At 37.6% G+C, this 12,063-nt stretch overlaps 1 protein-coding gene across 1 annotated transcript in view; it reads left to right on the top strand.

The window, feature by feature from the left end:
• The window catches only part of SLC26A8 (solute carrier family 26 member 8), a 66,303-nt gene that overhangs the window by 8,148 nt on the left and 46,092 nt on the right, over positions 1 to 12,063 (top strand). The window contains 1 exon segment of the mRNA XM_028479516.1: positions 1,906 to 2,045. Coding sequence (XP_028335317.1) covers positions 1,906 to 2,045 — 140 coding nt within the window.

Here is a 12,063-nt window from a genome sequence, read left to right as displayed (position 1 = left end):
CCTGCATCGGCAGGCGGACGCGCAACCACTGCGCCACCAGGGAAGCCCAATAATAATTTCTTAATTTCATCTCTTCCTTTCTGCAGAAAACCTCATATCTTCCTTCATTTTCTCCCTTTTAGTTACCCATCTGCAATACTCCCTCTCTTTAAAAAAATCTCCCCTATGCTTTCACATCAACTCTTACATTCCTCACTTTTAAGATGCTTTAACTAGGATCCAGATTCATGTCGAAGTGCTTATAACTCTCCACCACCAGCTTCAGTTTCTGTTCCTCTAACTCCTTCCTTGATCCCTGTCAGTCTTAGGTCCTCATTATTCCATGTCCATTTTATTTTTTTGCCATGCTAAAGAGCTTTGATGACTCTCCCTAGGGTGGCTGGTCTTCCAGGGTGGCACATGGAGAGGAAGGGACACTGGACCAGATGCAGAAACAAATTGTCCCAATGCCATGCTGTATTCTCCCCCATAGAGGGCCATAATTGGAGACAGCACACTCTCCACACCCAGGGATTCTCATAAATTAGCAATGTGGTGTTCTTTCTAAACCTATGGTCTTGCTTCTGGCTCCTGAGCAGAATTCAACAGCTGTCGATAGGAACTGTGATGGTAATAGACTGGATAGAACACTGAACTAAAAATCACGAAATCTGGTTTCTAGCCCCAGTTCTGCCCACACTTGTTACTGTGACCTTGGCAAAGACATTTACACTTCTTTGGCCTTAATTACCTTAGGGACTGTAATGCTCATAGTTGTTAGAGTCAAGCATATTGAAATTACTTCTTTTCTGAGCACACATTTTAGCCTTGCATACACTGAAGTTATATTTGTTGCTACAGTCAAATCCCAATTATTCAGCTATAGCTCATACATGAAAAATCTCCATACTCTTTGTTTTCAGCCCATAATGAGATATAAATAGCAGAAAGCAATTTAAAACCATATTAGCTTTACTAATGGATTAATTGCTTAACAGATTCATTGATTGGTTTACAATGATTCTGCTGTTTTAGATGATCTAAAAGTTAAAGTAGGTTTTCTCAATCTCAGTACTGTTGACATTTCGGACCATGAAATCATTTCTTGAGGAGGGCTGTCCTGTGCATTGTAGGATGTTTGGTGGCATCCCTGGCCTCTACCCACTAGATGCGAGTCGTGACAATCAAAAATGTCTCCAGACATTACCAGATGTCCCTTAGGGAACAAAATTGCTTCTGGTCGTTATCCACTGGGTTAAAAGATAATAAGGCCTTATTTTATTGCCTTTTCCTTCCATGGCTAATGCCATAAGCACAAGACTCCATATTCTATATTTTCTATAAATTTCTGCATATCACAGATCAAAGCCATGTAGAGTTAATGCTTGGTAAATATTTTAGTATACAGGAATGATGTGAATGTGTTAATTCCCTGCCACCCACCAATAGCACATCTCAAAAAAACTGTCTTTACCAAGAGAAAGCCATAACAGTCCATTTTTCTACTGGAAAATTTTGGTAGGTTGAATTCTTTTCAAACATTCTGTGAAACCACAGGCCTGATTCGTATGCTGGACTTACAAGGCCTAGTTCTTGTCATACATATGGCACTGGTTCTCAGTTGAAGGTGATACTGTCCCCCAGGGAACATTTAGCAGTGTCTGGAGACATTTTTCATTGTCATGACTAGGGGAGAGGATGCTACTGGCATCTAATGGGTAGAGATCGGAGATGCTGCTAAACATCCTACAATGCATAGGACAGCCTCACAACAAAGACTTATCCAGTCCAATATGTCCAAATATCAGTAGTGTTGAAAGAAACTCTGTTGTATGGGAAGAAGAAGAAGGTACTCCCTATGCCTTTTCTTGGCCATGTGGGCTTTTTCTTTGGAGAACCTAATCAAGTCTCTGTTCTTTCTCACAGCTGCTCATGGCACAAGTTTCGAAGATGCATGCTTACAATCTTTCCCTTCCTAGAGTGGATGTGTTTTTATCGATTCAAGGATTGGCTTCTTGGAGACTTACTTGCTGGCATAAGTGTTGGCCTTGTGCAAGTTCCCCAAGGTAAGAAAGATACGAAGGTTCTTCACCCACAGACAATACATCAGACCTGGTCACTTGCCCAGAGTAAACAAATTACTTGTGCTAGATGAATAGAAAAAAAATGTGAATTCCATTCACATCACTACCATTTGTTTCCATTACCTGCCAAATTTCTAACTCTTCTAGGGTAGTTCCAAAAGTCTCAGTTTAGTTTAGACCCCTGATACTTTCTAGAGTATTTGTAATGCCTGCTCATGGTCATTTTTTGCTTAACTAGTCATTTTATACTCACTCCAATAGATCTCACTTGGCATTGGTTTTACTTAAAAAGGTGAAGGATAGGAAACACAGCATGCTAGCTTCCCTTCAGCAAGTTACACACACAGCAGTCCAGGGGCTACTCTTTGGTCTTACAAGTGGCAGTTCAGATATATTACAACAAGATCACAGAGATAGGTACGGGAGCTATCTGGGCTTTAGAAGCCTCATTTCCCAAATAGAAACCAACATCTCTTGTAATTCCCATAACTGATGCCTCCATGGGTCCCACCGCGACATGCCCAGTTACAAGAGTCATTGTGCTCTGAGAAGCTCAAAACTAAGGCTTCCCACAAGATATTAATCTTTAATTCATAGTCCCCTTGGTCCAGATAGAATATACTAATCAGGATCCTTTTACCATAACTAATGTTGGCTGGTAACACAGCTGACATTCCACCATTATCAGGTTTCCAAAGAAACAGAGCTAGAAGGTTAACTCCAGATCAACTTTATCAGAGAAAGGGAAAAGATTTTGTGTTAATCCATTACTCAGAGTAGTTCACAATTCCCTACGTAGTCTTTAAACACCTCTGTTTCTCTATTCTTCTGGGGCAAACCAAGCAGGGTTGAAACTTGTGATTATACAGGTTGTGTAAAGCACAAATGAAGCCAACCAAAGGGGCCAGTGGTAGCTGAAATCCAACTCTGGCATAGGGCTGTTAGTTGGAGAAAAGGGATCCCTTTAAAATAATTAATTAATTATCATACAGTAAAATTTACTTCTTTCATACAGTTCTATGAATTTAAACACAGTTATAGGGTTATATAAGCACACCACAGTCAAGCTACGTAACAGTTCCATCAGCCCCAAAACTCTCTTGTGCCATCACTTTTTAGTCACATCCTCCACTAACTTCTAACCCCTGGCAACCACAGATCTCTTCTCCATCACCATAGTTCTGTCTTTTCGAGAATGTCATATAAATGGACTCATACAGTATGTAACTTCTGAAGGGTGGCTTCTTTAATTCAGCTTTATGCCTTTGAAATTAATGCAAACTGTTATGTGCATTGATAGTTTATTCCTTTTTATTGCAGAACAATATTCCATTATATGGCATATATATCACAGTTTTTTGTCCATTCACTTACTGATGAACATTTTGTTTCCAGTTTTGGGCCATCACAGAGTTGCTGTGAACATTCATGCACAGGTTTTCGTTTGAAAATATTTTTCGTTTCTCTAAGGTAAATAACCGAGGAGTGATATTGTTGGTTATATGGGAAGTGTATGTTTAACTTTGTAAGAAACTGCCACACTGTTTTTCCAGAGTGCCTGTACCTACCATATTACATTCCCACCAGCAATGTATGAGAATTCTAGTTCCTCCACACCCTTGTCAGCCCTTGATATGGTCAGTATTTTTAAATTAAGCTTTCTATTTTGAGTTAACTATAGATTCACATGAATTTGTAGGAAACCACAGAGAAGTCCCTTGCATCCCTTACCCACTTTCCTCAGTGGTAAATCTTGCAAAACTATAGATCAGTCTTACAATCAGGATGTTAACATTGATGCAGTCAAGATACAGAACGTTTCTACCACCACAAGGATCCCTCATATTGCCCTTTTATAGTCACCCCCACTTGCTCCCTGCCTCCATCCCCTCCTTAATCCCTAGCAACCACTAATCTTTTCTTCATTTCTATAATGTTATCATTTCAAGAAAGTTACATAAATGGAGTCAAACAGTGTGTAACCATTTGGTATTGGCTTTTTTCACTCATCATAATTCTCTGGAGATTCATCTAGGTTGTTGTGTATATCAATAGTTTATTTCTTTTTATTTCTGAGTAGTATTCCATGGTATGGATATACCACAGTTTGCTTAAAAGTTCACCCTTGAAAGACATCTGAATTGTTTGTAGTTTTTGGCTATTACAAATATAACTGTTATGAACATCTGTATGTAGGTTAGTGAACATAGTCTTCATTTCTCTGGGATAAATGTCCAGGAGTGCAATTGTTGGATTGTATAGTAGTTGGCATGTTTAGTTTTCTAAGAAACTGCCAAGCTATTTTCTAGAATGGTTGTATCATTTTACATTCCTATTGGCAATGTATTAGTGATAGTTGCTCTGCATCCTCACTACCATTTGGTGTAGTCACTAGTTTTTACTTTAGCCATTCTGATAGGTGTGTAGTGAGATCTCATTGTGGTTTCAGTTTGCATTTCCCTAATGGTTAATGATGTTTAATATCATTTCATATGCTAATTCTCCATCTATACATTTTAATGAAATGGCTCTTCTTGTCTTTTGCTCATATCCTAACTGGACTGTTTGAATTTTTACTTTTGAGTTTTGAGAGTTATTTGTATATTCTAGGTACTAGTCCTTTGTCTTTTGTGTTTGGCAAATATGTTCTCGCAGTCTGTAACTTGCCTTTTAATTCTTTTAACAGGGTATTTACAGAGCAAAATTACTAACTTTGATGAGGTCTACTTTTTGGTATCTGTTATTTTAGCCATTCTAAGAGATATGCAGTGGTATCTCATTGTGTTTTTAATTTGCATTTCCCTAATGGCTAATGAAGTTGAACATCTTTTCATGTTTTTATTTGCTGTCCTTCGATCCCCTTTGGCAAAGTGCCTGTTCAAGTTTTTTGCCCATTTTTAATTGGATTTTTTTTCTTATTGTTAATTTTTGATAATTCTTTTTATATTCTGAGTACAAGTCCTTTGTCAGATATGTGATTTTCACATATTTTCTCTCAGTCTGTAGCTTATCTTTTCATTCTCTTGACAGTATCTCTGGCAGAGCAAAAGTTTTTAATTTTGATAAAGTCCAATTTATCAATTTTTTTTCCCTTTATGGATTGTACTTTTCTTATCATATATAAAAACTCTTCACTTAACCATCAGGTCACAAAGATTTTCTCCTATGTTTTCTTCTAAACGTCTTACATTTTATGCTTTACTTTTAGAACTGATCCATTTTGAGTTAATCTTTAAATAAGTTGTGAAGTTTAGGTCAAGGCGTATTTTTGGCTGCATTTTTTTTTTTTTTTTTTTTTTGTGGTATGCGGGCCTCCCTCTGTTGTGGCCTCTCCCGTTGCGGAGCACAGGCTCCGGACGCGCAGGCCCAGCGGCCATGGCTCACGGGCCCAGCCGCTCCGCGGCATGTGGGATCCTCCCACACCGGGGCGCGAACCCGGTTCCCCTGCATTGGCAGGCGGACGCGCAACCACTGCGCCACCACGGAAGCCCTGGCTGCATTTTTAAAGAAGACTATTCTCCAATGAATTGTTTTTGAACTTTTGTCAGAGATCAAATAGCCATATTTTTGTGGGACTATTTCTGCACTCTATTCTCTTCCATTGATGTATATATGTCTACCCCTTTCCCAATATCATGTGTCAATTATTGTATCTTTTTAGTGAGTCTTAAAATTGGGTAGTGTGATTCCTCCAATTTGGTTCTTTTTTGAAATTGTTTTAACTATTCTTTCATACAAATTTTAGAATCAGCTTGTCAATATCTACAAAAAATCCTTCTGAGATTTTGATAGCCATTGATTAAATTCATAGATTGCTTTGAGGAGAATTGATATCTTATTATGTTGAGTTTCCACTCCATGACCACAGTATGTCTCTTCATTTATTTAGGTGTTGCTTTAATTTTTTTCATCAGCATTTGTAGTTTTCAGCATACAGATTCTGTATATATTTTGTTAGATTTATATCTAAGTATTTCATTTTGGAAGAGATATTGTATATGGTAATTTAAAACATTTTTGGTTTCCAGTTGTGCATTGTTTGCATATAGAAATACAATTGAATTTTGTGTGTTTACCTTGTATCCTGCAACTCACTTATTAGTTCTAAGAATCTTTTGTAGATTCCCTGGGACTCACTACATTGATATTCATATCATCTGTGAGTAGAGACAGTTATGTTTTCTTCCTTCTAATATGAATGGCTTTTATAACTTTTTCTTGCTTATTGTACTAGCTAAGACTTCCAGTATATGTTAAATAAGAGTGGTGAGAATAGACATTTTTGCTTTGTTCCTGATCTCAGGGGAAAAGCATTCAATCGTTCAACATTAAGTATAATGTTAGCTGTAGGATTTTTGCAGGTGCCCTTTATTAGGTGGAGAAAGTTTGTATCTTTTCTAGTTTGCTGAGAATTTTTATCATAAGTGAATGTTGTATTTTGTCAAAGTTTTCCCTTTAGACTGGATTACATGAATTGATTTTAAAGTATTGAACTAGCCTTGTATTCCCAGAATAAAGGAGTACCTTTTAAATTTTTCATATGGCAGATACAAACCAAAATGATCCATTTGTATGAGTATTATCACTTCCAGGAAAGTATCAGAAAGTCTCTAGAGCATTCTTGTGGTGCTGAAATGAGAGACCTGAACTCTTGGCACTGATGCTTTGCCTGTGAGTCCCCTACTGACACCCACTTATCAAACATCCTTCGTTTATGGTCAAAGTTTGAGGACATTTCTTTGCTAAATTTCCAAGCCATCAGTATAATTTCGTACCAAAATAAGAATGACATTAGGATGTATAAGCATACCTAGCATCCAGCACAGTATTTGGCATATAGTAGGTACTCAAGATATTTGTTGAATAATGATTACATAACTGTGTGAATGAATGAATCCAAGCAACTCTTGCTGACTGACTAAGGGAATGTGTGTTATTTTAAGGTAGTGTGAATAATGAAATAATTTGTAGTGTAAATAATTCAAAAGTTTTACTTATATTTAAACAGGTAGGACCTAACGACTTAATAATTTTCTTCAGATGAAACAAAAATACTGCATGATGAAAACCTTATTAAAAAGGTGCTGGCTCTTCCTGACAGTAGAATCCCAATTTACAAATGTGAAAGAAAGTAGAAAATCACCATTAGTGAAAAACTACAGTAATACTTATTGGAGATAAAATCCACTAACAGAGGTTAAAATTAGTGGGTAAAAATTTGCAATCTATGTAACAGGATTTGCAGTTTCAAAGTATCTTCCTCAAGATATTTATCAACTACTCCACTAATTTACAGTAGAGAACCTGGGAGAAACTACCTTAAACAAGTGATCAGTGCTATCACCACCAATAGTAAGACATACAGAGATCACAAATCTTGTGATATGATGCACTAAAAAGGACACAATACCGTTTCTGTAGTATGCGCATCAAAATGTATAACCTTAGTATGATCATAAGGAACCTAAGCAACCCCAAACTGAGGGGCATTTGGCAAAATAGCTCATCTATTAATACTCTTCCAAAGTGTCAAAGTCAAGAAAGACAATTAAAGACTGAGGAACTATAACAGATTTTAGGACTAAGGGGAAATAACAACTAAATGGAGTAGGGAACTGTGGATAGAATCCTGGAACAGAAAAAGGAAATTAGGGGAAAAACTGTTGAAATTCAAGTAAAGTATTTAGTTAAATTTCTAATGTTAATTTCCTGATCCCAATAATTATACTATGATTATGTACAATGTTAACATTAGAGGAATCTAGGTAAGGTATATATGGAAATGCTCTATTATTTTTGTAGCTTTTCTATAAGTCTAAAATTAGTTCAAAATTTAAAAATTTTTTAAGGTTTTGGAAAGTCTGGAGACTTGGTTTCTCTCTGTTTCTCTATGGCCTAAGCTTAACTGAGACTTAGACCACTTAGTTCTCAGGCCGTTACCAAGTAATTCTCTTACCTTCCCTGCATTGGTGAGTTATTTGAAACCTTACATTTCAAAAGACTTTCTCCTCACACTACATGTTGCTTATCAAGAGTAAATAGGGCTATTCAGGGACTTCCCTGGTGGCGCAGTGGTTAAGAATCCGCCTGCCAATGCAGGGGACACGGGTTTGAGCCCTGGTCCGGGAAGATCCCACATGATGTGGAGCAACTAAGCGCGTGTGCCACAACTACTGAGCATGCACTCCAGAGCCCGCGAGCCACAACTACTGAGCCTGCATGCCACAACTACTGAAGCCCACGCACCTAGAGCCTGTGCTCTGCAACAAGAGAAGCCACCGCAATGAGAAGCCCATGCACCACAACGAAGAGTAGCCCCTGCTCACCGCAACTAGAGAAAGCCTGCGTGCAGCAACAAAGAGCCAATGCAGCCAAAAAAAAAAAGAGTAAATAGGGCTATTCGATATTATACTGGAATTCACAGGCAGTGTATTAAAGCAAGGAAAAAAATATAAGAGTAAAGAATTGCAAAGCAAGAAATAAAACTTCATTCATAGATGGTTTTTTGATGTAGAAAATTCAAAAGAATCTACAGATAAATTAATAGAATTAATAAGATTTTATCAAAGTTGCTGGATATAAGATGAGTAAATAGAAAGCAATTACATTCCTTTATACCTGCAGGAAACAGAAAGTGAAAAAAAAATTTTAAATACCATTTACCAAAGCATAGTAAATATGAAGTAAGTTGTAATGAAACTAAGAAATGATGTGCAAGACCTCTATAGAGAAAATATACAACTTTATTGAGAAATATTAATAAGGACCTAAATTAATTGAAAGATAGCATTTTCCAAGAATAGGCAAATTCTTTTGAAGAGCAACATGGGAGGATTTGCTCCTCCAGCTATCAAGACTGAATATAAAGTTATAATGTTTAAGATAATGTCCATCAAAAGTAGAAAGAATAAATAAGCATTCATATACACATATATTGGAATACACAGAAGGAAAATGAACACTCTCAAGCAACTCACAGCAACGTGGAAGATGCTTATATACATAATAATAAGAAAAATAAGCAGAAATAAAAATTGTATACAGTGTAATTCCATTAATATAAAGTTCAAAAGTGGACAAACTATACTGTTTAGGGATATGTATACCAGTGGTAAAACTATAAAGAAAAGCAAAGAAATTATTATCACAAAAGTCAAAATAATGAATACCTCTGTGGGGAGGGATGGAGTTGTGATTAAAGATCTGGGTGGGGATAACATGGGTGTTTGTTTTATAAATATATATTAAGCTCAACATCTATTTTAATGCACTTTCTATTTATATATTTCACAATAAAAATGGGGATTACTAAATTTATTATGAAACTATTACTAGACTAATTACTAAAAAAAGTAATTAAACAGTGTGGTGGACTTCCCTGGTGGCACAATGGTTAAGAATCCGCCTGCCAATGTAGGGGACACAGGTTCGAGCCCTGGTCCGGGAAGATCCCACATGCCACGGAGCAACTAAGCCCGTGCGCCACAACTACTGAGCCTGCGCTCTAGAGCCCGTGGGTCACAACTACTGAGGCCGCGTGCCACGACTACTGAAGCCCGCGAGCCTAGAGCCTATGCTCTGCAACAAGAGAAGCCACCGCAATGAGAAGCCCGCCCAGCGCAACAGAATAGCCCCTGCTCGCCACAACTAGAGAAAGCCTGCATGCTGTAACAAAGACCCAACACAGACAAAAATAAATAAATAAATAAATTTATGAAAAAACAAAACAAACAAAACAGTGTGGTATTACAGACTTAGACAATTAGGCCAGTGGAACAGAAAAGGGTCGCACATTTATATGTTGCATGGTTTGTAGCAGATGTGTCACTATAGAAACAGACTTTTAAAAAATGATGTGAAACAATTGAATACTTATATGAAAAAAATGAATTTGTAGACCTCTACCTCACAGCATATACAAAAATCTATTCCTTGTAGATTAAAGACCCAAATATGAAAGATAAAACTATAAAGATTTTTTTGGAATAATATAGGAGAATATCTTCACGGTCGTGACGTAGAAAATGTTTCTTAAACAAGACACAAAAAGCACTAGCCTAAAAGGAAATGACTGTTGAATTAAATGACTGTTGAATTAAATAAAAGTTAAGAACTTCTGTTTATTCAAAGACATGATGAAGGTTGAAAAGCAAACCATAGACTACCCAATAAAGGACTTAAATCTATAATATATATATTCCTACATATCTGTAAGGAACTGCTAAGTAAAATTGATCAACATTATTGGTAATCAATGAAGTAGAAGTGGAAATTAACTAACTCATACACACTAAAATAAAAATCCTGACAGTATCATGTGCTAATACAAATGTAGTTAATGGGAATTGTCATACGGTGTTGGTGGGAATGTAAATTGTACAACCATTTGGAAAACAGTTTGGCATATTCTGGTAAATGCCCCAGCAGTTATGCTTCAGGGTATATCATCTTGAGGAATTTATACATCTGTGCACCTGGAATCATGTACAAGAATATTCATAGCAGTATTGTCCATAATGGCCCCCAAACTGGAAACAAAGACAGGAGACTATGTAAGCCTGGAGACAAAGAGAATGGGGAAATAGCTGCCTGGATCCTGATGGCTTTTTAGTTCTGTTTCCAGTCTCTGATGAGGCCCAACTGACCTTTGTCCTCTTTTAATAAATTTCCTATTTTGGGAATTCCTTGGTGGTCCAGTGGTTAGGACTCAGTGCTTTCACTGCCAGGGCGCGGGGTCAAGCCTGGGTTGAGGAACTAAGATCCTGCAAGCTGGGCGGTGCAGTCAAAAAAAATTCTTCTCCTCTTTTGCTCAAGCTGATTTAAGCAGGTTTTCTGTTACTTGCAGTCAACTGAGGCTTGCTTAGGGAAAATATGTGGAAGGGGAACCTATAAATTTCAAAAGACTCAAGAGACATATCTACTAATGTGAGGATCTAATTGATATAAACACAAAGATTGTAAAAGAAAGCACAACAACAACAACATCAACAAAACAAAACACAACATATAATAGCAAATAACTTTTTTAAAAGATCACCCCCAAACCCACCATACCTCTGGTTCAAGGTCTCTCATGAGGTGGCAGTCAAGTTGTCAGTTATCTCAAGGCTCTACTGAGGCTGGAGGATCATCTTCCAGGCTCACCTGTGTTTGCTGGCAGGCCTGGGTTTCTCGCCATGTGGGCCTCTACATGGGCTGCTTGAGTGTCCTCACAACACGGCTGCTGGTAGGACCATGTGTGGGGCCCAGTGCAAGGTGAAAATGCAGAGTCCCTAGTTCAGAAATTATCCAGAATTTCAAGATGGTCAGAGTAGAGCATTAAGCCAAGTGTGGAGGCTTTCTAAGCCCAGGGCACTATGTGATTGCATAGGTCACACACCCTTGAAGTCAATTCTGGCAGCTGATGACCTGAATGAAAGAGAGAGCCAGAGAGCAACCAAGACAGAAGCCACAGTCTTCTTGCAACCTAATCTCAAAAGTGACATCTTATCATTTTTGTTGTAGCCTATTTATTAGAAGTAAGTTATTTCACGCTTTAGGGGTGGAGCTCAAAAAAGGGCATGAATACCAATTAGCCATTGTAGATCATCTTAGAGGTGGTCTACCAGTACAACCATATATGAGAAATCAGGGAAATTTGAACATTGACTGGATATTTGATGATGTTAAAGAACCATTAATAATTTCTTAGGTGTGATGATGGTATTGTACTCAAAAGAGGGTGTTTTTTTAAAAGATATACACTGAAAATATCTACAGATGATAGTTTTGGATTTGCCTCAAAATAATATGTTATGGGAGAGGAATGGGGACATTGATGAAACAAGATTGGCCATGAGTTGACCATCGTTGTAGTGGGTGATGGGTACTTGGGGGTTCATTATACTCTATTTTTCAATAAGTTTAAACTTTTCCATTAAAAAAAGCCTTGCTGGGCTTCCCTTGTGGCGCAGTGGTTGAGAGTCCGCCTGCCGATGCAGGGGACACGGGTTCGTGCCCC

The sequence above is a fragment of the Physeter macrocephalus genome, chromosome 18 (assembly GCF_002837175.3).
Source record: "Physeter macrocephalus isolate SW-GA chromosome 18, ASM283717v5, whole genome shotgun sequence".
NCBI lineage: Eukaryota > Metazoa > Chordata > Mammalia > Artiodactyla > Physeteridae > Physeter > Physeter macrocephalus.
This window is presented reverse-complemented; position numbering and strand designations above follow the sequence as displayed.